The sequence below is a fragment of the Rhinolophus sinicus genome, chromosome 5 (assembly GCF_057876585.1).
Source record: "Rhinolophus sinicus isolate RSI-liver-muscle chromosome 5, RSI-T2T, whole genome shotgun sequence".
Lineage (NCBI taxonomy): Eukaryota > Metazoa > Chordata > Mammalia > Chiroptera > Rhinolophidae > Rhinolophus > Rhinolophus sinicus.
In genome coordinates this window covers 102264829-102292214 of record NC_142505.1, presented here as the reverse complement: position 1 = coordinate 102292214, position 27386 = coordinate 102264829, and the positions used below count along the sequence as shown (strand labels likewise).

General features: G+C 42.5%; 1 protein-coding gene across 10 annotated transcripts in view; it reads right to left on the bottom strand.

The window, feature by feature from the left end:
- The window catches only part of TENM2 (teneurin transmembrane protein 2), a 1142683-nt gene that overhangs the window by 341360 nt on the left and 773937 nt on the right, over nucleotides 1-27386 (bottom strand). For 9 of the 10 annotated variants that reach the window (XM_019740872.3, XM_019740888.3, XM_019740899.3 and 6 more), the window contains one exon: nucleotides 3207-3416. The exons of the other annotated variant lie outside the window; for it this stretch is intronic. In XM_019740872.3, coding sequence (XP_019596431.3) covers nucleotides 3207-3416 — 210 coding nt within the window. The remainder of the gene's footprint in view (nucleotides 1-3206; nucleotides 3417-27386) is intronic. 10 annotated transcript variants of the gene reach the window in all.

The window sequence follows — 27386 nt, the reverse complement described above, 5'->3', positions numbered from 1 at the left end:
CAGGGGTGTCCAAACTTTTTTCAACGTTTTTTACCAAGGGCCATATGCGGTAAAATATACAAACAACCAGGCCACTCACTCAAGGTGAAGTACGTATTGCCTCACCTGGTTTATTTAAGTAAACTAAATATATTTTTGGAATTTGCTGCGGGCCAATTAAAACTGGATTGCGGGCCGCAGTTGGTCTGTGGGCCACAGTTTGGACACCTCTGCACTAAAGAATGCACCACAGTCGTAGAAAATAATGACTGTCAAGCCATAAAAGTAAAGTTTTGTTGTTGCTTCGAGGAGCTTTTTGTGTTGTCAAAAACATTTTAGTTGTATAGTTTATGTCTGGTTTGTGTCTGCAGAACAAAGGCTCTTGGGCAGGAAATGTGTGCAGTGTCTCTCCTAATGACGGGCTTCACTAATGTCAGGTAATAACAGCTATGATAAGAGGATCGCAGGAAATAATTTTTCACCGTCATGTATGGGCTGAGTGTGTTAGAAGGGGTTTTATTTCACCTAAGACCAAACTGATACTGCATCGTCAGAACACAAGGTCATTGCCAAGAGACCAACTGAAAAAAAGTCAGTGTAATTAACCAGCCAAACATAACACCACCCATCACATGGTCACTTTGTTTGTGCCGCGGCACCCACTGAGAAATCCAGCCCCTTTCATCAAACTCAATTCAGAACACCCAGGCACAGCCCTGCACTTTGTGTCTTCTGTGTCAAACTCTATTTTCAATCCTTTATGTCAAATTTAAATTCACAGCCACTGCATTCAGATCTTGATAGAATCCTCAATTTGCCCTTGACCCCAAATCCATTCCACAAGACACACACACACACACACACACACACACACACACACACGTGAGTGCATACATATTTGAACTTGATCTGCGCTCACTATAGCTAAGCCAAAGTCTAGATTTTTGAATGACTGCTGCTTCTTGGCTGGAGCTTTAAGCTCTCATATACGTATCCTCTGAAAACAAGGGTTTCGTACAATTGGGTCTTCACCCCTGAGGTAAGGTAATCATATCAGCACAGCTCTTGTTGGGATGAAAATGGACCCTCAAATTTTCTGTGGTATTTTCCCGTTATTGAAGCTTAAATCTCTATCAAGCTTACGTGCGCTGAACAAATTGGTGTGAGTGATGAAAAATGGATCAGTTCGCCTCTGAACACATAGACCGGTTCTGTCCAAAATGAGGTCTTGATTAGGCATAAAACCAAAAAAAAGGCCCTGTCAACAACTTACAATGTGATACAATATCCCGAAGAAAAGATATCACTCATAGCATTACCACTAAGAAAACATTCTAGACAGCTCTGAGATGTGAACTGACCTCTCTTATGGAAACCGTCTTTGCTTGGGCATCCATACATGCATAAAATGATAGAGTTTTTAAAAGCTCACTTTCTCCCTAATAATTGTCTGTTTTTAAAAAGCTATCAGCAGGTGTGCCTCATTTCAAAAGCCTCTTGTCCTTCATAATACAATATTCCTCATGATTACATAGTATGAAATAAAAAACAGCAACGCATAAGTGAGGATCGTTCAATTAAACGCAACAGAATCTCTGCAGCAAAAAGAACCCCACCAAAAAAACCAAAAAACCGGTTCTGTAGCTGAAACAAGGTTCTGACGAAAGAAAAAAGGGAATAGATCTCCACATATTTTTAATTACATAGAATTTCCTCAAACATGATTTTTCATAATATATTCCATTAAGTTAACATCATATTTGAAGAAAGAGCATTTTCCGATTTCATTTTAAGCCTGATTTTGAGCAATTACAGTGTCATTGTTCTGCGGTAGAAAGGTTGAATTCATTTACTGTGTGGTTATGCTAGTTATGATTGATGTCTCTTCTCCAAATGATAAACCAATCACCCCAATGATGTAATGTCATTTTAAGAGTGCCATAATCACATTTCTCTCAAACTAGAAGCTCTGATGAGTTCTAATAAAGATTTATGGTAGATTAAAGGCCTTCATAATATCAACAATGGATTGCTCATTTGATGAGAGATTTGATTAGGTAATTTTTTTGAAAAAGAATATGAGTTTACTAAATATATCAGGCCTGGCTTTGAAGAGGGGCATGGGCCATCATAAGTAGCAGTCCATCATTCCATCTCCAGAATGAATCATCTTAAATGTATTTAGGAATTCCTCTCTAATTGTAGACGTTGAGGCCAGTGGTAGCATACACTCATGGATGGAGCTAAAACACAAGCTCATCAAAGAACAGCCTTGGCATGGAAATCTCTGTACTACTTTTGATAGGATATGTTAATGAACACCATGGGTGGCCAATTCAGACTATAACTCCAAAGCCTTTGCGTCAGGAGCAATTAATTTCTGCAGATGTCTCCTCTTGGGCCACGGGTACTTAACCTTAGATACTGCCCGCTCCTATGTTCATATGTGTTCTGAACATATCGCCAACAGGAGAAATGAAAATAAGGCAAGATGATGGCTGGCCCTGGGGCAATTTCACCAGATTTAGAGGTTGGGAGCTGAGGCAGTAGCCACAAAATCCTCAAAAATGGGACAGAACCCCAGGAGCAGGCCCTCTGCTCTGTGAATGTGAAAGCTACAATGAGAACTGGGGATTTCGAGACCATGTTTATCATGGTACTCCACGATCATCTTGCTAAATTCAAGTAAAGTGACGTGAGTGGAGGGTTATAGGAGAGGCCACCATCTCCAAACCCTTTAGACTTGGAAAGACCTTCAGTAGTCATATCAAGAGGACACAATCTAGTAGCATAACAATTTAAACTAGTAAGGAGGAAAAGTCAGAAGGCAACCATCAAAAACAAGAGATGTGAGATGCACACAAACTGGGCACATGAGGGTGTCCAGGGTCACTTGGCTACGGCCAGAATAACAGTAATCCAAAATGCAGCATTCCCTTGTCCCTCTGCATTTTACCTTGGAGACCTGTATGTTCTCATGTGCAGCAGTGGGCAAATTCCTTCCACCGAAGGAGGCCCAAACCCCATTCAGATAAGCAAAGCCTTATCTGAGACCTTCAGCAAAGGTATCCTGGAGCTGCAATGCTACAAAATGACAAATATATTTTGCCTTAGTGCTCCCCACACCACCTTCTCCCCAGCCCGTGTTTCAAAGTTGTCATTTTGCTGGAGTCGCGACATTGTCAAGCACACAGCACCGCACATTCAGACACCACAGTTTTCCTTACCACTGCTGGAGGCTTGCTGGGGACCTGAGCATGCTCTGAGCAGGTATGAATTGGGGGAGAATTCCTCATCAGGGTTGGTGTCCATGATTTGATGGGAGGTATTGCTGTCTAGCAATGGCATCTGGCAGCTAACTGGTGGAGGATTATGGGAGCTAGGCAGCTGAGCAGATGGGAGGAGGCTAGACGAAGATGTAGGTGGAATGGGACGACCTGGGAAAGAGGACAGAGGGGTGAAAGGTCAGTAATGAATGTCATGAGAGCAACCAGAGCAAGTTACACTGAAACCACCTGACGATACAAATATCTTAAAATAAAAATTAAAAAGAAAATGTTCCCAATGTATTTGTTGAGTGGTTTGATGTTTCTCCAAATGTGTAAATTCTTACTACGTGTAGTTGCATGTTTGCGAAAGCCCTCATGAGCAGAAATGTCCCTCTACACAGCTGATGTGGAATCAGTCTGGAAAACGAAAACTTCTTTCTCTCTCTTCTGCTGCCATTCCAAGCTAACTCCATATCACCTCTCACCGAACTGTCTGTCTCCTTGCTGGTCTCCCTGCTTCCACACACCCGTCTACTCCCCACTGTCCCCATCCTTTCTCTGTAGCCAGAACGATATATTAAAGAAAGAAATCAGACTACATCACTCTCCTGCTTGACACTCTCCAGTGGCTTCCCATTGCACGTAGAAAGAAACTCCTTACGACGACCTCTGTGTCTCGCTTACCCTGGCACTAGCTGTCTCTCCTAGAGGCCACCTCTGACAGTGGCCTTTACCACTCTCTGCTTGGCGCCTCATTCTCCAGCCACAGTGGCCATCTTTACGTCTGCGGCTGGAACAGGCCATGCCATTCCATCGTCACAGTCTTTATGTTTCCCATTCCCTCTACATGGAACATTCTCCCCCATTCATCACCTCACTGATTTCACAATTCTGCTTCTTCTCTTCATTCAGTTTGTCCCTGTTTGTCTTCTTGACAGTTGTCCCCCTGTCTTCTCTGTTTATCCTATCTGTCCTACTAATTAGCCTGTTTAAATATTTTCAGAGCCCTCATTACTATCTGAAGGTGCACTTTTACTTACTCTATTCACTCCTGCATCCTCAGTGTCTTCCTAACAAATAACAGTTCTCGAATGAATACATCAGGTAGGCTAACACCAACTTAATTAGTTTGGGTTAGAAGTGGAGGAGAGGTGGAAAGGGTGACACATCTGCATCCCAAAGAACTGGCCATCGCCCCACTATCACCACCATGAGATTCTTTTTTTGAACCAATGGGGGGGATTCCTACAAAGAGAAACAGCCACTCCAGGACATGAAGAGGAACAGCTAGGCTGGCAGGAGGTGGGCAGTGACAGGGAGCTGCTTTTGGGTCAAGGAGTTCTCCCACACAGAAGGCGGCGGCATCTTTTCACGTGGCAGGGAGCTCCTGGCAGCCAATAGCTGTGTGAGGATAATGGCCATGTGTACTTTCACCTGAGTCACCCTTCCATCTTGGGGTCCTTGCAAGTGCTTGCCTGCTGGTATGTTCATTTGGGAAGCTCAGAAAAAAGAGCCAAGAGGAACAGCCTACAGGATATGCCCTAAAGCTGGGGGTGCGGAGGGAAAGTAAAGTGCTGAGAAAGCAAACAAAAGAATCAGGTTTGAGATTCAACTCAGGCAACAAATGCTTGAGTGACAAGAAATATTGTTTTTTCCCTGCTTTTAGATGTACTGCATATGTGGGGATATTTTCAGGCACCTCAAATGGATGCCACTTTTTGTCATTGCTTTACGAGTATAATTGCATTTCCTGATCTATTCCTTAGTGCAGGGGTGTCCAAACTTTTTTCAACATTTTTTACCAAAGGCCATATGCGGTAAAATACACAAACAGCCGGTCCATTCACTCGAGGTGAAGAACGTATTGCCTCACCTGGCTTATTTAAGTAAACTAAATATATTTTTGGAATTTGCTGCAGGCCAATTAACAATGGATTGCGGACCACAGTTGGCCCGCGGGCCGCAGTTTTGACACCCCTGCCTTAGTGCATTAAATGATACTGATAGATCAGTTTGGTTCAATATAACACACGAGTGCCTCTTATGTGCCCTCTGAGACACCGAGGATACCGAAATAAGTGAGGCCTCATTCCTGCCCTGAGAGAGCTCATAGTATAGTGGGGGAGGCAGACAGGTAACTATGTCAATTCTGAACATGATAAACAGCAGGATGGTGGCCTGTAAGGACATGGTACTGTGAGGGTTGAGAAAATGACACTTGGTCCAGCCTGGCCAGGTAGAGGTAGGGGTGGAGAGTCCAGCGAGGATTCCTGGGAAAGATGATGCCTGAGCAATCTTCAAAAGAAGAGAAAGGGAACTTCGGGTGAGAGGAAACCCAATAAACAATAGCACAGAGGCGTCAAATCACTAGGCTATTTATTACTCTTCTGAGGGTGGGAGTGGAAGAAAAGACAGGAGATAAGCTACTCCTAAAGCTTAAATGTTAGAAGCTCCTGCCCAATAACACAACTGAAGAAGAGTCAACCCTGAAACAAATCAATGGATAAATGGAATTTGATTTGAAAAGCTCAATTTGTTCACAGCTGCTTGGGAGCCGTATTAGGCACGACGTATTTGCCAGATAATCTGGCAAGGGTAGACTGAACACATCAGAGTTTCATCAGAATCAGTACTCACATTTAATCAATACCTTCTCCCATAGGTCTCTCTCTAATAATAATAACAATCATTATTATTATGTTAATTGCTATTGTTTTGTGCAATGACTATCTGCCACTCACTGTGTTAGCCGGTTTACATTATTATCTCATCTGATTCTCAAAACAACCCTATGAGGTTAAAATTATTCCAATCTCCATTTCATAGATGAGGAACCTGAAACACAGAGAGGTGAGATGGCATAGCTAGCAAGTGACAGGGGCCAGCCGTCAAACTCAGGTTTGTGTATTCCCAAATCCACTCCCTAACCTCTCTGCAGTGTTCGCCCTAACAGCAAGGTGACAAAAGAGGAAAAAGGTGACATACAAAAAGGGAGGTGATTTATAGGAAGTCATGTCCCAGTTTCCATCTCCCAATCCCAAGACAATTTCAAGATTTCAAATAAGATACATCTCTTTGAATAACCATTGCTAGCAGCTATCATCTGGCAGAGCTCAAAGCTCTCCTCGTAATTTTGCTATGAAGTTCAAAGTGGCTCCTACATAGCAATGTTACTCTCCTCCTTCTTCAAGGCTCCTGAATGTGGAGGTGTCCCCACCAGGGCAGTGGAAAATCGATGTTGATGTCCACTGGGCAGCAAGGCTCTGGTAGGGACAGATTTCCACTCACAATCAGTAGGCTTTCAAGTTTGTATTGAGGCATATCTGAGACTGCATGTTGGAGAACAAGAATGGCTGGAAGCCAATTTTTAAATTCCTCTGAGGGACTGAGGTGGAACTGAAGTTCAAGTGCAATTTTCCAGGAGCCTGATATGATAGTGGCTGTGAAATCACTCTTTATATGAACTTTGTGAAATTTTGTTCAGCATGAATTCATCTCCTATAGTACCGACAGAACTGCTTTTTAATTTATATAAACACAGACAGTGGACGAGTAGTCATAACACAATGAAAGCACCGGGGTTACTTCGGTGTACTGAAATACACATCGCAGAATTGTCTGATTCCTGTTACTTTAAATCCATGCTTCGCTAGCTCCTTAAACTCTGCTTGCTGGTATCTAACATGACTTGGGAAATTTCTCAGTCCCTAGATCTGCCCCCAATCAAATTGATGCTGTTCTCTATTTGCTATGTTATTTGCTAATTTTGTTCACTTATGCTACATTTCCCCCCCTGACTATTCCAACTGACAGAGACCATCTGTACAGACACAAACAGGTTCCAAAGTACAGGGGAGAAAGCTGGAACTTATACAGGCTCACTTCATAGACCATGGTTTCTTACTAAAATACCTAGTGTGGGATGGGCATGTAACCAGGGACCATGCACTACGTGGTTCCTACTTTTTACACTATAGAAGACCCCTGACCCCCAAACTATTGATGAAGTTACATTTTGAATGGGTATAGAGTCCCTGGAAAATATATGAAACACCAAGTTTAACTGATCGATTAAAAATCAAGATGAAACATGCAAAGGCAGCAATATGCCATTCATTAAACTCATATGGTCTTGTGTACGTGTGGGTGTATATGTGTGTCTGTGTTTTCCAAGATCCCCATGTAAATCAAAGTCTAATGAGTCATCTCTGTGATTGGATTCCCCGCGACCTTAAAAATGGGGACTAATTCAAATGTTTCTAATTTATCTGTTTTCATATGACTAAGGTGGTGTGATAGTTTCAACTCATGAAATTTTCCTGATTAAAACACCAATAGCCAGACAAAGGAGGTCCACGCTGATAGACAGGTAGTGGCTTTTTGGAATGCTGTGTTGAGAAGGGTTCCAAAGACACCCTGGGTTCAGTGAGACACAGTGCCATCATCAATTAGAAAATTCATGGACCAGGAGTGGGTGAAAGGTAGCAGATGCACAGCGCTTATTTGCCAGCCATGCTCCAGGTCTTCATTCATCATCTGCCTCAGCCGTACCTGAAAACTTTATCCTACACCATCTGTGCTTGAAGTCACATCGCTCTAACTCCCATTGTCTCAATTACAGCACCATTTTCCCCCTTAAACTGATTTCGATCTAGATTTAGTTCTCCCACCCAAGATTAAAAGGCTACAATCTTTTCTCCATCCCCAAAGCAGGAAATATTATCCATGAAATTGCTGCTCTGCCCAACTGTTGTTAACCTATCCCCTAATTTATGATAGAGGCCATGTTGCAAAGCAAGTCCCCAAATTCACTGAAAAGAACTGGTTCCTTTTTCATTCAAAAGATAAACGGCAGGCAGATATTTAGCGTGTTCTGTGTAGACGATGCATAATTGATCGATGCAATGACAGGGAGTCAGGATACTTGGTAGAGCAGAGAGACGTGATCAAGAGACAGTTTAAAAAACAAAAACAAAAAATACAAAGAAACAGTACCAGGAGTCATTAAATCTGAAATAGTAAGTTCAATGACCTTGTTACCACTTATATGTATGTAATCTTGCTTTGTGCTAAGAACTGAGCTAAGACCTTACATTTATTTTTCTCTTTTAGTTTTTACAACTGTTCTGTGAACAAAGTATTAGCAGCATCCCCATTTTACTGGTGAAGAAACTGAGGCTGAGATGGACTAACTTCCCCAGCACTGCACTGCTGGCAAGCAGCAGAACTGGCTGGGATTTGAATCCCGGCTGCCTGACTTCAAAATCCAAGTCTTGAATGGTTTATTGTACTACTTCTTGCATTAGACAAGAGTGATTGTTAAACAATGAATGAGTCAGGAACCCCAAACTCATCAGTCCTCTTCTAGAATGTACCATAGAGGCCATCCGAGGTAATTCACCACGGGGAGAAACACGGCCCCTCCAAGAAACAGCGACAGTGACCACACCAACAGAATAAATGACTTGTAAAGAGAGGAAGCCATTCTTTTTTTCTTTTTTAAATTTTATTGGGGAACAGTGTGTTTCTCCGGGGCCCATCAGCTCTAAGTCGTTGTCCTTCAGTCAAGTTGTGGAGGGTGCAGCTCAGCTCCAAGTCCCGTTGCCATTTTCAATCTTTAGTTGCAGGGGGCGCAGCCCACCATCCCATGTGGGAATTGAACCAGCAACGTTGTTGTTGAGAGCTCGCGCTCTAACCAACTCAGCCATCCGGCTGCCAGAGAAAGCCATTCTTGGGTCAAAAACTGGAAGTCCTTTGCAGCTTCGTAAGTTCAAGGACTTATGAAAATACGACTTCTGAATTAAAATTGAGTACAGCAAAGCACCATCATAGGCAAGTCAGTTGGTTGGAAGATTTAAATAATTTTCCTAAGGACATATCCCAATGCTTGCTGTTTATACAGACGTCTGATTAAATTATTCAGCCCCCAACCCCAATGCTTGGGGTTGTGAAGCCACTATTTTTGAAAGTGTTAAAAAGTGAGGTATATGAATATATGTGTAAATAGAAATAATTTTAAAACCTGAGATATTGCCCTCCTTTTGTTTGTAATCAATGAATTGTTTAGGAATATGGCCCCACTTGCTCTCGAGTTCCAGGAGAACATCGCTAAGGCAAGTACATCAGATTTTCCAAGTTCTGCCTAGTTTTGCACGTGGAGCTTGCAGACGGCTGTGTGATGGGACGTTCTTCCTCAAGTTATGATGGCTTCAGTGAGGCCCTGGGGTGTGGCTGCCATGGCTACCACCACGAAAGGCACAAGGTCCCCTGACAACTCTCGCTGGACTCCCAGCCTCCAGCTGAAAGGAACATGGTCGAAGCCGCTGGGCGTCTGCAGCCTATTTTATGTGCTAAGTATCAGACTCAGGGATTTTATGTATGCCCCTGCCACCAGGATCCCAATAACACTGTTTAGAGACTCGGGGGTGTTAAAAGCACCCCCAAGGGGCAGAGCCGAGATCTGAACTCAGGTGTGTAAACTGCTCCCACTGCAACGGGCTATTTCTAAACCTGGAGTTGCCTCACACTCCAGTTCACCTGCTCACCAGCGTCACCATCTAATCAATCCATCCCATTTTCAATTTCGACTCTGCCTCAAATGAAACGCTGGTCTCCAGCGGATGTGAGCATCTAACTGTCTTTTGCAAATCTTTATTTCTGCCCTCACACCTGCAGAGTTTCTCTGTACTCTGCAGCCCGTTCCCAACTTTTTGGCCTCCCTGATCATGATCTGTTCTCCAAAGCCCCGGTGAGGAATGGAGCGGGTGCCATCTTTGGAGCGCAGATGACTGAGCCCTGCCACTTCCGGTGTGAGTTTGAGCAACTTACTTGCCCTCTCTGGTCCTCTCTGATAAGAACCCCGACTTCACATTCTGTCGTGATAATAAACGGAAGGCCCCTAAAACTGTGTTTAACACATAGTAGGTATGAGGGACCCAGAAGGAGATAATGAACCTTGTATCTTATTGGTTCCAGTTGTTCCACATGCATCTTCTTTTCAATATATGAATCAATTTATTCTCCACCCCACCCTCTTTTTCTTTAAGCCAGCTTGAGTCGGTTTTTGTCACTTTGAACCAAAAGCATCCTATCTAAAACTGGTCAACAAGCCCATGTGAGAAAACGACTCAGCCAGGGCCATACACTTGGGAGACCTGGAAATAGATTCCAGGTCTTCTGCCTCCACAATTATGAAATTTTCATGTTCTGTAAGCTGACGCTCTCCATGTTGAAGCATGAGAAATCAAACATGTGGGGGCCCAGAGAAACCATGTATGGTGGGAGATATCTAGTCTATTTATAAGAATACTGTGGGCATTAAGACTGGGAGAGTGACGCAGGCAGATGGCTGTCTACTTGCTGTCAATCAATCATGCACTAGAGTAGCATTCTGTCCCCAGCGCTGGGGAGAAACTCAGCTCAACTCCCAGCAGGCACTGGGCCTTCCATGCACCACAGTGATTGGGGAGGATGAGAGGGACTCAATTTCTTACCTACATCTTACATTTTAAAAAGAGAACAGAGCCAGTCGTTTCAATTATAATTGTAGGATGCAAAACGACCTCAGTGAATAGAGCAGCTTAAAATTATAGACATAGATTATATATATTTATAGTTTACATTGATACCATATTATATGCATGTTCATATTCCCTGTAGCAGGCTGCTTGTATTTAAGCAGCTGGGCTAGATCAGTCATTCTCAACAGGGGGCAATTTTCCTCTTGAGGGGACATTTGGTTGTCATATTTGCTAAGCATCCTACAATGCACGGAATAGTCTCCCACAACAAAGAATTTCCAGCCCCAAATGTCAGTACTGCAGAGGTTGAAAAACCCTGGGTCAGCATGTGTAATGGCTTTAGATTAGTATACTTTATGTTACACGGTCAATTTTTAAGTAGCTCCTTTTTCCAACTGATAACAGTTGGGCAGATATTAGAAGTGAAAAATTTGATACAGTCATCTCTTTCCTCCCATCCGGAAAACTTCAAGCAGATAAGCTTAAATTGCTCTTGGGGTACTTAAGTTAGAGATCAGAAAAAGTTTTTGAAACCGAGTCTAATTTGTCAATGATGGAATACCTTTCTCCACAGGAAGGAAAGACTTGTAAAGCGAGAGTGGAGCTGCCTTTATAGAGACCAGAGGAGAATGTTCCAACTTAGTTGTAGGTTATTGAACCTCACCTGAGGACTTTTCATGATGGCCTCTCTTGTCTTCTCAATGAGGCAATATCAGCCTAACTGGGTTTGCTCTATTCCATATCACCCCATTTAGAGTTTTTATTTTCACAGTAGAAGACCTAGTTGCCCTCTTCACTCACACTTCACTGAACTCACTGAAGCCCAGTTAAGCATTTTCTTGAAAACAAATCGTTTTCTGATGGCCCTGGAACAACTCTCCTGATTTCACACCAGCTATTATACATAATTTACTGGAAGAATGGCCGGCTGTTGGTCTTGCCCCAGCTAAAGGGCCTCTTTCAGGGGCTCAAGCATGAACTGTCTCCACAGTTTGGGGCTCTATGCATTTCAGTGTTCTTCCCAGATCTCACCGACACCTTGCTTGTTTACGTATCACATCTTCCTGGCAGCATTGCGCTTTGGAAGGTGTCAAACATAGATGAGGCTATAGATGGAAGGTAGAGTTTATTTTTGAAATTATATGATTTCTATAATTGCCTAATACTAAACCTTTCATACTCATAAGGTGAAATGCATTGAGTCTTTACAGCTTCCCCTTGTGAGGACACAAATCCACTTTACCTGCAGTGACACAATGGTTTCCCTAAAGATAATGGATCCTCAAATACTTTCTATACAGAAACTCCTGCTTGCTTGGGGTTTCTACACATACCTTAATTATATCTCCCAGCTCTTTTAAGATGAGATGGTGTTATTATTTTGGTAACACAAAATACTAGTACATAGCTAGTACAACAGAGGCACTGCGCTCTTAGTTAACTGAAGTTTATATGGCTACATGTGGCTAGTGGTGCCCACACTGGACAATGTGTCTAGACAATGATCCAGGCTCCTAATTGCTGGTATCACTCATCCTGTGTTTCTCCCCTCCATACGAGAGCCAATGTATTTATGAATATACAGATTTGCTCATGCCATGCTTCCTCTTTCAACTCTCCCATGACTCCCGACTCTCTACATATAACAGTTGAAACTCTTACATGGCAATTAGCATTTGCCAGACCCCCTCCTTCCCTATATGCTAAGCACATCAAAGAAACCATGCTGTTATCGGACATCTATCTTCCCCTCCTCATTTCCCTCCTGTGCATGGAAAGCGTTCCTTTCTCATTGGTAGTCTCAACCTCCTCCTGCAAACGTTCTCAAAGACTCAGCTCAAGTGTCACCTGCCACCTTCTTTAGAAATCTTTCCTGATCGCCCACCCACTGGACCCAGGGCATACTTCTACGAGTACCATTGGACTTGTAATGTATGGGCATATTTATTTGTCTAACGGTCTGGCTCATTCGTGAGACTATGAGTGACTGGATAGAGATTGTGGGTTATACACCTTTGTATTCTAGCACCCAGCCCAGAGCCTGTACACAATAAACAGCAATGGGATTGGTGGATTATCACTCCACCAATTTCTCTGATGTGCTTAGCATATAGGGAAGGAGGGGGTCTGGCAAATGCTAATTGCCACGTAAGAGTTTCAACTGTATTATGTAGAGAGTCGGGAGTCATGGGAGAGTTGAAAGCAGAAGCATGGCATGAGCAAATCTGCATATTAATAAGTACACATAGATTCACTCTATAAACATCTTTTGGCTGCATGTAAAACACACATGGCGTTGACTTCACTTCTGGGTGCCATGGCTGTTTGTCTCAGGTTTTAGGTGCCTTTTAGTGTGTAAGTATCTTGCTGAGAAGAAGTGATTCTGATTTTCAATGTATGGGGTTTGTTCTGTTTTGTTTTTTTTCCTTTTAATCAAGTATTTAAGTCACTACTTCATCTGGTCTTCAAATGAAGACACAGCAATGTGTGACAACCATGGGGGAAAACTGTTAGATTTATTAAGAGACAATATGTCAGTCTCCAAGGTGGCATCTTTCTAAAGATTTTCTAGGGTGTTGGTGTTACCCCCCCCTTTTTTTTTCCTCAGCTGCTGACCTTATAACCTAACCCATGTGTAAGATGTGATTCCACTCTAATTCTGAAAGCTTCCAGCCATCGGGAATTGCTTGGGAGATGTGCCCCAACACTATCCAGGAACACAAGATGAAAATGCCAAACTGTTCGGGCAATTCAGTCCCTTACAAAGTTGTATCTTTGAGCCGAGTAACACACAGAAAATTCCTTGGGCTCTTTCCTTGTTCTCCTGGAACCTATATTACACCCCCAAAACAACTTTGCTGGGGATAGAACTGCTCGAGAAAGACATAAAGAAACGTAGAGCCAAACCAAAACTTAACTTGCAAAGGGCTTCCTTGGAAAACCTCTTCCACAGCACACGGGAATCATTTCTTACTGTTACATTCACTTCTTGGGTTCATGATACATGGAAATAACAATATCACCAATTGCTAAGATCTGTTGCATTCTTATGATGTAATCAGGCATTATTTCCAATCCCTTTACGTATATTTATATATTTAATCTTATAGCAATCCTTTGGGGTAGGTAATATTATCCCTATTTCAAGGATAGTAAAACTGATCTGAGATCGAGTAAGTTGGTTGGCAGGAAGAATTTGAGTCTGGATATTCTGTATCTAGAGCTCAAAGCACACTGCACAGGAAATGACAATAGAATTTAATTAACCTCTATAATGAAAAGAACCTGATGTGACAATATGATTGGTGTTGGAACCAGATTGAAGTTGGTTCTCCCACTGATTGGCTGGGTGACTTTTGGTAAGTCACCTAACTGTTCTGTGCTCAACTGTTTGATAAACAAGTATAAACATACTTTACTGATTATTGTGAGTAGTCAATGAAGCATTTCTATAAGTGTTGTGAAGTAAATAGTAAACATTATTATCAACCATAGAAAGGGTATGCGATAGGTGTCATAGTCCCCTCCCAAGATGTTTTGAGGAGTAAATAATAACATATATGGAAGTTACATGCAAATGGCAAAATGTGCTACACACAGTAATTATTTTCATTCTCATTATGGGAAGCTTTTGGTTTCAAAGTCTTTGTCTGCAGATAGCCCACCTTTCTCAACTGTAGTCTGTGTTTCGCTATGTGCTTTGGGGACAACAAAGATAAAACATGGGCTCTAGGTGGCATATGCTTGAACAATTTCATCTCTGCTGCCCACACTCACGGTGCCCCACCCAGAGGGGTCATGGATGAGGCACTAAAGATGAGATACCTTGGGAATCTAACCACCAATAACCAATAGATAAGCCTGAAAAGCTCCCCCTCAAAGATGTAGAAAGGTTTTGTTGAGACGAGAATAGAAAATGGAAACTAGACTGGCATGAGGGATAGTTTGTTAGAAGCCATGGATGCCCTTTGCATTCATTCATTGCTTCCCTGAAGAGTCATTTGAAAGTCACTGCCTTCTACCTACCCCCTCCCACTAGCAGTTAGAAAGAGTGGTGGAGTTAGGAGACCAGGGTTCCTTGCTGTGGCTGCCTAGATGCCAGCCAGTTGTCTGACTTACAGCAAACGTCTTACCTGTTGAGGACCAGGTCTCAGCTAACGCATGCGATTTTATTGCACTATCACATAGGTGCCAAGTATTTTAAAGAAATGTGATGATGCAGTCTCAGCCACCATGGAATCCACATTCCAGTGAAACAGACTAATAGTCAGTCACATTTTTTGAGCATTCTCAATATTCTATGCAGTCTGCTTAGCACATTTTCGGGTTTATAATTTATGTAATCCTTCCAACAATACTATCTGGACTGTTATTATCCCTATTTTATAGATGACGAAACTGAGGCTTGCAGAAATCAAAGGACTTGACAAAAGTCACCCAGTAAGTAATGGGCAAAGCCAAGATACTAATTCAGATCTCTGTGATTTAGGATTGTATGGTTACACAGACTTATTGCAACGTTTAGAGAGGTAAAGAGAGAAGAGTAATTTCAGCTAAGATAAGGCAGGAAGGCACTTTAGAAGGGGTAGCAGCAGGAGGGTGATGAAACAATCTTGGGTGAAGATCACAGGTGAGGTTGTGTCCTAGCAGAAATTCACAGCCCGACTTTGTACCTGCCCCATCTTCGCTAAGCCTGGCTTACTTTCTACACGAAAGTCAGAATGAATCTTCCCGTTTCTCTCCTTAGGCCCTGCAGAGGCAGGTGCCATAGGGTAGTGTTCTCTGAAGGCTCGCTTAGAACACCCTCCAAGGAAAACTGTGCATCAATGCAGATAGCTGGAGACATCATAAAATAGGCTGAGAGGGGCAAGAGGAGCATTAAGGAAGAAGAGGAGAAGAATTAACTGCCTGGCTGGGAGAACGATAAACATGCCGACCATATACGAGGTCAGACAATTAAGTTCGGAAACACGTTGCAACGCTGTTGCTAACCTTTTGTGATATCAGAAGGATTATTCATTATGAATTTGTACCAATTGGACAAACAGCTAACCAAGTTTACTATTGGAAGTGCTGAAAAGGCTGCGTGAAAAAGTTGGATGACCTGAACTTTTCGCCAACAAACATGGATCTTGTCTCAGGACAATGCACCAGCTCACACAGCACTGTCTGTGAGGGAGTTTTTAGTCGGTAAACAAATAACTGTATTGGAACACCCTCCCTACTCACCTGATCTGGCCCCCAATGACTTCTTTCTTTACCTGAAGATAATGGAAATGTTGAAAGGAAGACATTTTGATGACATTCAGGACATCAAGGGTAATACGATGACAACTCTGATGGCCATTCCAGAAAAAGAGTTCCAAAATTGCTTTGAAGGGTGGACTAGGTGCTGGCATCAGTGCATAACTTCCCAAGGAGAATCCTTTGAAAGTGACCGTACTGATATTCAGTAATGAGGTATGTAGCACTTTTTCTGGGATGAGTTCGCAAACTTACTTGTTGGACCTCGTACCCCAGCCACTGGGCTACTCAGCCTCAGGACTCGGTGCGAAATGACTAATTTGTGCTGAAATAGCACAGTGCTATATAGAGGGAGAGATATTTGGAAGCGTTTCCATGATCTCCAGGCAGGCTTGTGGCCTATTGGATGAAGAAGGTTTTGGTTCAACTCCTGAGAAGTTTTCTGTGCACACATGCACGCACGCACACATTCTTCAATGGACCAGAGTCAGCAAAATCCATACGCACCCCCAGGGTACCACTGGCCAAGTCTCTATTTTCATAAATAATGCCTTTCTCACCTTTTACAAGCCTGTTTGGAGACCTGCAGTGCATCCTGGAGACAATTCAAAGGCCGTCTAATGAAAGCACCTCCACTGTCAGCAATGGTAACGCCACTTTAAAGGGTGTGAAATGTTGCTAAATGTGTCAGGAAACAATTAGATAACATAAGAACCATGTTTTCTCAGTGCACAGAGAAATATATTATGCAGGCAGGAGATACATGCAAAGTTTTCTGAGCTCCAGTATATTCAGCACTCTCCCTCTCTCTTTCTTTTTAATCCAACAGAGAAATTATTTGGCAAGAGTAAGCCCTGTTTCAAATACTTGGAGAAGGGAGAAAAGCCTGCTTTGCCTCTGACTGCTGTCGCTTGAGCCTGTGCTATCAGGCTCAGCGAGATACAAACAGTCTTCCACTCAAATTAAATGTGTGGCCTCCTAATTAGCATTATAAATATAGGTTTCTCTGAGCCAGAGTTGATAAAATTACAGTGTTGGGCTGGAAAGGAATCAGCAGCCCTCCCCTGCCCACACAATAGCTGCAGCGTTTGCATGGTCAGAACAGTGCCCCCAGAAGCCTGCCCCCATCTTCAGAGGTCAGCCTGGGAAGGAAGGTAAATGCCAGGCGGTCTGACATTAGGACGGCAGCCGGGCCCAGATGCAATCTGCTCTTTGCATGTGATAGTGTCAGGTTTGGCTCCTAAACTCTAGAGAGAACCGTTCTGACTGCAAAGCTTCTTTGTAGAGTTTTGTGATCTCTACCACCTCTGGGGTTCCAAATGGGGCCTCAAAACCATAGACAAGGGTTGAAGAAAATGGATTTTCCCCGTCTCCATCCGGCATTGCTCTCCGTGGTTCTGAAACATCACCGTGCACTAGGAAACACTTGTTTCTTTCCCCCCTCCAACTCTAAGATGCATCTGTCCATTGTCTGGGGGAATTTTGAATGAGGTGAAGGAATCAATGGAGGGGAGAGAGGAAAGAGGGAGGGGTGAATAAAAAGCTATGCGGGGACAGGCTACCCACTGAGTGATTGTCAGGGAGTGAAAAAAGGAAATTATTCACTTTGACATTACTTTCAGATAATCACAGTTGCCAAGGAAGAAACCACTGCAAACCAGGGCTGAAGGGCTGAAAGACTTAAGGTTGAGTGAGAAGCCTGCCTCTCGGGTGATGCAGTGATGGACAATTTGGGGCATGAGAAACAGGTTTATGTGGGCTCCTGGCAAACCGCACCATGGTGGAAGCGATGTGACTGACCCATCAACATAGGCGGAAATTCTCAGGCTTGTTCTTTCCTTATGAAAACCTGCCCCATTGTACAGATGAAGACCACAGACAGCTGGGGGTAGTAGTTCACATTTGTTTCACAGTCCGTGTAGTTCTGCCGTGTTAGGTAAGACTTAGAAGCTGGGCCGAGGGACCTGCTGCTCATCGTCATTGCTATGTTTCTGTTCAGACCAGCTATCTAGCTGCCTCGTGCTCTTTTTCTGAGATTAGTGAAATTCATAGATGATCTGGATAAAGAAAGCTATGGCTAAAGACAATCGAATGCCAGCTCTAGAAGGAATCTCTGATAGAATCTGGACCAACCATTTCACTTTGCTGATGACAAAATTGTGGTTCAGAGTGAGAGAGAGAGCGAGAACGAGAGACAGAGAGAAAGAAAAGCTTTTCCCAGACCACACAGCAAGTCAGTGACCTGAGTCCAAGGCTCTGTCCACTAAATTACGCTACCCTTAATAATATTCAAGTTGAAGGACAAATACCAAAGTTCAAATTAGGAGGAAGAAAATCTGATTTCATGACAAATTACATTAATGGGCTACAATTCTATAATTCTAATGCAAAATGTATAAAACAGGTACCCCACCACCACCACCCTCCATCACTGATAAAAGGCCCAACATGTAAATTACACTCTTATTTCCCAAACACTGTTTTTTTGGAATACTAGGTATCCCAGGTATTCCATGTATCCCAGGAAAGAAAGGTGCTATGACCAAATGGCTTGTGCAGTATGACACAGTGTGAGAAGCCCAGGAAAAAGAGTCCCACTACACTATATGCTAGTGTGATCACATCTGGATGGATTGGGCCATCCCATTCTAGGCTGACATTTTCTTAAGAGACTACTTGAGAAACCGGATTTTCTCAGGGAAGGAAATTCAGACCGATGTGTGCGTTAGAAATCACTTAATAGATAAGAGGCCTCGCAGCTTTTGAGCCTGGAAAGAGGTAAGGGAAGTTGTAGCGATCCCCGAGTCATTGAGCCACGGCCCATGGAAGGAGAGATGCACTTTCGTGCATCGGTTCAGACGTCAGTTCTAGGGATGATGAAAAGTTAAAGGAGGCAGATGCAGCTCAATGCCCACTGCCTTCAGTTATGTCTTCATTTAACTTCTACCTAGTATTATGGTTCCTTAGGCACGTGCTTTATCGTTCTTCCTAGAGTGTTACCTATGCTTTCGTTCATTCAATACATATTTATCGAATCACTACTCCAATTCAGACTCTCTTCTAGGCTAGGGCACTGCTCTAGGTGGTGGTTGAATCTGCACTATAGGGTAATTCTTTTTAATCTTTCCAACTCTCAAAGCACCTAACAGAATATTTGCTCACAGAAAGTATTTAAGAAATATTTGACAAAATGGATGAATGTGCAAAGAGCTCTCTAACAACAGTTGCTGAGGAACTGGCATCCTTGTAAGCACTAAGCTCCCCAACACAGAGATGATTTAAGTATTCCTGAGCAGCCCCTGTCAGCAATGCCATCGAGACCGTTTTGGCATTCAGTAAGAAATAAGATGATAGGTCCTGTAAATTCAGCCCCAGCTCTAAATCCCATCATTTCGTGAACATTCTTGTCACTGTCCAATGGGGTGAAAGAGACAGAGGGTCATTGAGATGTCTCTCAAGTAAGCAATCTCTCCAGAGAGTCTCTCTGTAGCACAAGAAGTCAGACACACATTTGTCTTCCTGTCTTCTGCATATCTGAGAAAATTTAGTTCCCAGCTGAAAACTGAGACCCACATAGATTCATGCATCCTAAGAGGACTTAACTTTATTTAAAGGAAATATGTCACTGTGTTGAAGCTTCAGCTCAAACTAATTATAACAAGTGTAATATTTGGCCAACCTTAGTCTCATGATTCAACATTCCCGCTTGATCGGTTTCCAGAGCTAAATGGGAGCCTATAACCATTTGCAATGTAATAACACTCTTTGCTTTTATGACTGCTTTCATCTGTGGATCTCAAAGCATGGCACAAACAGTAATTAATGTTCACCTGGGAGGTAAGATGCATCGCTCGGCCTATTTGGCAAAGTGGGTGTGGGAAGGGGTGACCTGTCAATGTCCAGATAGGAACTGGGACGGTGGGCTCCCTCTTTCCACCTATTTTTCTTTTTAATTTTATGATACCAGTAAACCTACACATTGTTTGTTTAAGCAAAGAGTTGGCATATGTGTACTTAAACTAAAATAGTTTCTATCCCATGTGAGAGAAGTTGAAATAAATGATTGCATGGAAGATAAAAGGCCTACTAGGGGATTTCCATCAGAATTCCTAGAGTAGCCATCATAAAAAAATTTCGTGAACTCTTCTACCTCCCTCCCTCACTCTGCCTCCCTCCCTCCCTCCCTTCCATTTATTCAGCATTTGTTCTTTGAATATCTAATACATGTTAGGCACTGTTCTGCGGGCTGGGGCTGTGAAGTGAAAAAAACAAAATCTTTGCCTTCTTGGAGTTTATAGCCTAGTGGGGAGAAAGAAAACCTAACAAATAATAATAATTTAAAAAACCCAACAAAAATGTATGTTTATAGGCACATAGATAGAAATACATACATACATGTATACATGTCTATATGGGCTATAGGGAAAGACAGACACAAGGAAATAGGACTGGCAGGGTGGGGTTCAAGAGGTGGGTGCCACTTCATACAAGGTCATCGGGGAAGGCCTCCCAGGTAAGATAACATTTGCAAAGAACCTGAAGGAAGTGAGAGAAGGAAGTTTGCTGCTCTCTTGGGGGAAGTGCATTGCAGGCACAAGGGATTGCATGAATGCAGGCTCTGAGTTGGCTGCATGTTTGGCGCATTTCAGGAACAGCAAGCAGGTCAGTGAGCCGGGAATGTAATGAGAGATGGGGAAGAGGGAGACCTCCCAAGCCACTGAGAGGTCTTTGGCTTTCACTCTGAGTGAGATGGAACGCTGCTAGAGAGCTCTGGGGGAGGAGTGACAGGTCTGATGTACAGGTGAGCAGCTCCCTTTGGCTGCTTTGTTAAGAAGAAACCTAAGGAAGGCAAGGGCAGAAGCAGGGAGACCCCTTAGAAGGCAGTTGCAATAATCCAGGTCATAGATTATCGGGGCTTAGACTGGGGTGGTGGTGGTGGTAGTGACAAAAGTGACGAAGAGCGGGAGCGGGAGACATTTTTGAAGGCACAGCTAGCATGTTTTGCTCATGGGTTAATGTGGGTGTGAGAGAAAGAGAGGAATCAATAATAATTCAGTTCTCAGCCTGAATAAACATGGTTACAGAGGCATTTGTCCTATCACATTTACATATTTATGTTATGTGCTTGCTTTAGCACACAGCATAAGATGAAAGACAAAACTGAATCGAAACGCATTCAAATGTTTGAAAATGATGCTAATTGTTGCCTCGAAAACCCTTCTTAGGCAGACAGATAAATCAATCATGATTTTATTCACAATTTTACCAAATATATACATATATATACATATATGTCTCCCACAAATGAAGAGGTACAAAAAGGGCTTTTAGATGTTCTGGAACAGAAGAGAACTGATAAGGCTGACACCCATCTTTTATCCATCTTAAGGAAATCTCATAAAACCTAAGCTGAAAAGTTGAACTTTTATCCTTGTCCATGCCAGATGAGCTACACGTGCCTCAGAGTTAAAATTTCTCAGCAAAAAAAAAAAAATTTCTCAGCAGACACAAGGATAGGAATGGTCCAGAAAATAAGCCATTTCCCCCCTGCACACTCATATTCACATGTGGTGCAGAGTAGTAAATTAATTTTGGTCCTGTTCTCTGATTTCTCCTTTAGCTTGACCTGATTTTCTTGCACGCCTCAGGCACAGTTAATTTGTAGGGAGGGGTATGTGTATATATTAGAGAATGAATATTTGGGCGTGCATGCAAGGGGATGAGGCTCTTTGCTGAAATATTAATATAGTGGCTTTTTATTATTATTTATAGGAGAACTATACGCTCAGGGCTTTTAAAATAGAAAGAAATGGAAGATAGATGATGTCAAGTTATTTTGTAGTGTTCATACCCTTTGGTTGATATATAAATAATACAAATGAAATGGTAAACAGCACGCAGGGTACAATTATTGAATAAAGAGAAATGTAGATTCAAAGCAGTACAAAGTTCCCAGTTGTTATCATGATAGGAACGTGGCTATTTATGTAAAGTGCCACGAATTTTCTGGGTATTTCTTTTTTAAAGTCTTATTTGAATTTTGCTGTAGTTGAGTTATCGCGAAACTGGAAGATGAATTTCTATCTATAAAGCTGAAAATGTAAAGCTTGGCTAGGAATGGGCCACAAATGTGCAACTTCCGTCAGCACAAAATAAGTGAAGAGTGAATTGTGATAGTTTACGGAATGAAACAGTGGCTTAACTAGTGCTGAGTGACCTGCCATTCTAGACAGGCATGCAGTATAATGATGGAGAACTGGTTTAAGATTTTTCCAGGAAAAATATGCCAAGTCCTGTAAAGAAAGGCAAACATTTTCCTTAAATCAGCAACAAAGGAACCATTGCCCCCAAATCACATTGGAACCATCTACTTAGAAATATGAGTGAAATTTCTTCTTCTCAAACGGAGCCTCGATTAAAATGCATGCGTCACCCCTGTCTTCTCCCATAGGGCGATGGAAGCTTGTTTATTTAAATTGGTTGGTTGTCTCCTGAGAGGTCTACCAGTGGAGTGACGCGAAAACTCATTAGTGCCATTTTATTTTTAAATTCCACAGAACAGCCTCAGACAGAGCACGATCACGTCTTACGTGCGCCCACTGTGGACCACTGTTTGCAGTAACCGTGCACCAGTAAATCATAACGACCATCACGCAAACAGAGCTTCCCATCCATCGTCTGACTTTCCTGCATCACTATGGGTAACAAGTCCAGTCCGTCATAACACCTGCTGTCAAATTTGACTTAAGGCAGGACGCATGTGTTCCTTTAGGTCTAATTCTGCAACTTCCTCAATTCTATGCGGAATACACACAACTTCAAATTCCATGCTAAAAGGAAATATAAAAGAGCCGATCAAACCGACTTGCTTTCCCTAAGACTCATAACTCAGCTTACACAGCAGAGGCATGAAAGCAAAAACCCACCAATTACCATTAAGCTCAGATATAAAGAGATCAATGCATAAGCTAACAATTGGGTGCTGTCAAATGTTAAAACCACTAAATTCTCGTCTTGTTAAATCATCTGATGGCCGTTTCTTCTTTTGTTAAATAGGGATAAATAATAAAAAACAATTTACAACGAAAAGATGCTAGCATTTTGCAGCTGCTGAACGTCTTTTGGGGAGATTAGATTCTATAACGAGGAGATATAACCATCATTTTATAAAAACTGTTGCTGTCTTGGGAAAAACACCACTGAATATGATTAGAAAAAGCCTTTCCTTCATGAACCTATTCCATTAATGTGCTGATTGGTTGGCATATGCTTAATGATATCTCCATAGCTAAAAAAAACAATGATTTGTTACTGTAAATCTTGACATAACTTATTACGTTCAACTACGCTTTTGTTAGTTCTACCTTTGACTTTAGTGGTTTAAACTTGCAAGACCCTACAAAAGTTGAAAAGCAAATCAACTATCTACAATTTTAACATAGATATATGTGTATGCTTCCCGATAGCTTGGTTAGAAATTGTTCTCAACTATATTAAATATCACTTCAGGCACAGCTGACTGCTGGGTGTCCACTAAGGGTGTCAACGATATAGTAATGGGATGAGAATTACAGAGTGGAGGGAAAATCCTGTGTGTAGTACACACAATTAGCATTAGGCAACAAAGCGCTAACATTACTATCCTTCTTATTTTTAATTATAGGGTCAATTAAGACAGTATCAACTGATGTAACTCTAACAGAGACATCTCTAAAAGAGACAATTTCCTTGGCTTCTATTTTTTTCATGGAAGAAACGAAGAGAGGAGGGACGGAAAGGGCATTGCTATTTCCTTCGCTTCCAGCTCCACTGCCTTTCCAACAAGGGAGCTGCAGGCACCTTCCGCTGTCCTCCTCAGAAAGACCCACTCAAGTCCTGACCACAGGACTGATCAACACAGGACTCAAAGACAGAAACATCCTCCATCAAAGTTTAAGCCCTGAACTTTTTTATTCTTTCTAGTCAAAAGCCTATCCTCAAGGTGATTGAGAAGTACAAGTTGCTGGTTATAAAGAGTCCCAGGGATGTAAAGGGCAGTGATGGGGAATATAGTTAGTAACACTGTCATAACTACGTATGGCGTCAGATGGGTACTAGACTTACCGGGGTGATTACTTCGTAAGGTACATAAACGTTGTAATCAACATGTTGTACACCTGAAACTAATATAATATTGTACGTCAACTGTAACTGAAAAATAAATTTAAAAAACAGTCTACCCTGAAGCTCTGGTACGCTATAGCCAAGGCCCAAATCGGAAGCTTTTCAAGGGGAACTTTTTATACCCTAAAATAAGAAGACAAATAACATCTACAAGGGACACAGAGAACAAATATTTCTGTAGTGTTTGGTACTATAAAAATCCCTGTTTAAAATCTTTGGTGACTAGGATAAATCTATCTATCTATCTATCTATCTATGTTTATATACACACATATATATGTAAATATACATGTACGTACATATACGTATATGTGTGTGTATAAAATTCTTTATAATCTTTTAAAAAATCAGTAACTATACACACAAGCCTTAAGCAAATGTCTTTTCATCTAAGACAAAGAACTTCGTACCAGGCCTGAGGATTCATGAGTCACAGGACAAAGAGGAAATTAGCTTCCTCCGTTTGTCCCCACCTCCCCACAACAGCCGGTCAGGACCAGGCTGATCAACAACCCCCCAAGTTAAGCTTCCACTTACTCCAAACCACATAATTTCCAGGTTGGGAAATGGAAATCTCCAGGAAGCCTGACACATTTCTTCGTAAGTAGGTTTCAAGGCTTTGCTCTTTGCTGCCGGGTTCCATGGAGAAGTGCATCCCCCGGGATTAGGGTAACAATTAGTGGTTCACGTAGTCTAAGAGTGATAGTACTAGGTGAGAAAGCTCACACCGTTGTGAATGAACATGAGAAAACTCAGAGTTGTACTTACTTAGCATCTTTAATGCCAAACCTCCTCTGTGTCACACAGATAGATCCCTGAGGCCAGCATTAAAGAGCTACTATTGCATCCTCGCAGGCTAACTGGAGGGGACGGGGGTGGGGGGTGGGGGGTGCTTTAGAGCCCAGGTGCTTTGGAGAGGAGTTTTTGGTCAAGTACCATAAACGTTTTACCTTTGCAGCTCCTATCCTCTGGAATAACACCCACAGAGTTACTTACCAGGCTTTTTCTGGATTGCATTTATGACTTTGCTTACTTTCAGAAGCTAAGCTATATCACTTCTGGGTTAAAGGTGGGAGGAGGAAAGAATTTTCTTGGTTTAAATTTGAGCTCAGGAGAGGGGTTCCATGTGGCCTCTCCACCTTAGTTGTAGCACAGCACGGAGACTGGGACTGTCACCTCAGTCCTCGTGGAATCCCCTCTTCAGGGAGTCCCTCCACTCTACAGCCTCACACAATCCATTGGCATGAAGGTTACAGAGCAGAGGCTTCCTCCCTCCACAATAATGGCCCCACAGCCATCCACGTCCTACGTCCTGGAACCTGCTGGTAAAAGGGACTTTCCAGGTATGATGAAATTAAGGCTCTCGCATTGGGATGATAAGAGGAAGGCAGGAGGGTCAGAGCTCAAGAAAGAGATGTGACCACAGAAGCAGAGGTCGGAGTGATGTGAGAAAGGGGCCATTATCCAAAGAACACAGGTGGCCTCCAGATCTGGAAAAGGCAAGGGAAGGAATTCTCCCCTAGAGCCCGCCGAGAGCTTGTTTTAGTCCACAAGACTGCTTTTGGACTTCTCACCTCCAGAACTGCAAGATAATACATGTATGTTGTTTTAAAACAATCTGTGCTAATTTGTTAAACTAATAACAGGAAACTAACACAATGCACCATGTGGCATTAAAGGTCTGCTCTAGTGGGCCATCTTGTCCAGGATCAGGACCACCACAGCAGCGGGCTGGGAATGGGCTAGAAGGGGGAAAGACGTCTAGCCTGCTCCCAAACCACACTCTCTAGGAGCAATCAAATCAACAACACACAGAAATAATGCTGACACTGCCAGCTCTGGCAAAAAGTTACCAGTTAGTGAATCAACAAATATCCTCACAACTATCCAAGGAGGAAAAGTGCTTAGAGCAGTAGCTTAGGAAATCTTCGAGCTGCAGCCTGCCATCCACATGGAAGGACTACATAAGCCCATTCCTTGGTTCTGATGGTGCTCTGTAGAGCAGAGTCGGCCCAGTGGCAGCCTACGGGCCTCATTTGGCATTCAGACATTGTTTTTGACCAAAACTGTGTTTTTTTCCCTTTAATTGAATTTTAACATCTTTGACTGAAATATGCACTCTCCACTTTACCACGTGCCTCACCATTTTCTCTTACTTAGCCCTGGCTATGTCATCCATTTATATTGCCTAACTGATTCTTATGGGCACTTGAGATTTCAATCTAAGGGTAAGATCCATGGTGACTCTATTATTATTCATTTATAACCTAACACTCTGAAGCAATTCTCATGTCCCATCCAGCACTCATGCCTTAGTCACCGTCTCCTGCCACCTACCAAATTCTATCCCTCCCCCTGTTCCTGGACATATAGCACGGAGCTCTGTTACCAGGCATGCTCATTATGTTCACTGAAAACCTGAATAAGAACACAGTGAGCTTATCATTTATAGGGAACATAGTGCTAGAATTAAAAGCTTATATTGGACAAGAGAATGAAGATCCAAAAATATCTGAATCACCCCAACTGCAATCTAAGAGGGTAAATATAAAGCTCGGCATTTAGGATAAGAGAAAAGGAAGAAAGAAAGACAAGAAAAAAAAAAAAAAACTACGCAAATACTAGATGGGAAAATATGATTCAATAGACACACATAAAAAAAGGCTTTGAAGTTTTACAACAGGAGAAGCTCTGGAATGAGACACTGATTGATGTGTTTGGCACAAACCACTAAATAGAAGTCAAGGTTTTGATTAAGAAAAGCCATACTTCTTCCTAAGATGTCAGAATATACTCATAGACGCAGTAGCATTTCAAAATGGACAACTGTAAACCGGAAGGTGCTCATAAGAAAATGGGCAGGATGGTGTTGGGGAGTTGATTAGATTTAGGTGAAGGTCTGAAGACACTGAGATGCCCAGCGAGGAAAACTGGCAAGCAGGGTCTGGTGTCACATGCTAGATTCAATCTAGTCCATTCAGTCCCATCCTGTGGCAGGAGGTTGGCATTTATGTTGCTTGTTTGCAGAGGGCCAAAAAAGGGCCAAGAAATAGAGGTGATAAGAAAGAGTCTGGCTAAATAGAAGGACAGATGTTCTAATGATCTGATTGGTGTACGAACGGAATGGGCATTCTTATGTGGGAGGGAGTCACCCCGGGTGGAGGCATAGAAGCAAATGTGAGGTGGCCCCTAGCGGGGATGCTAGAAAGGA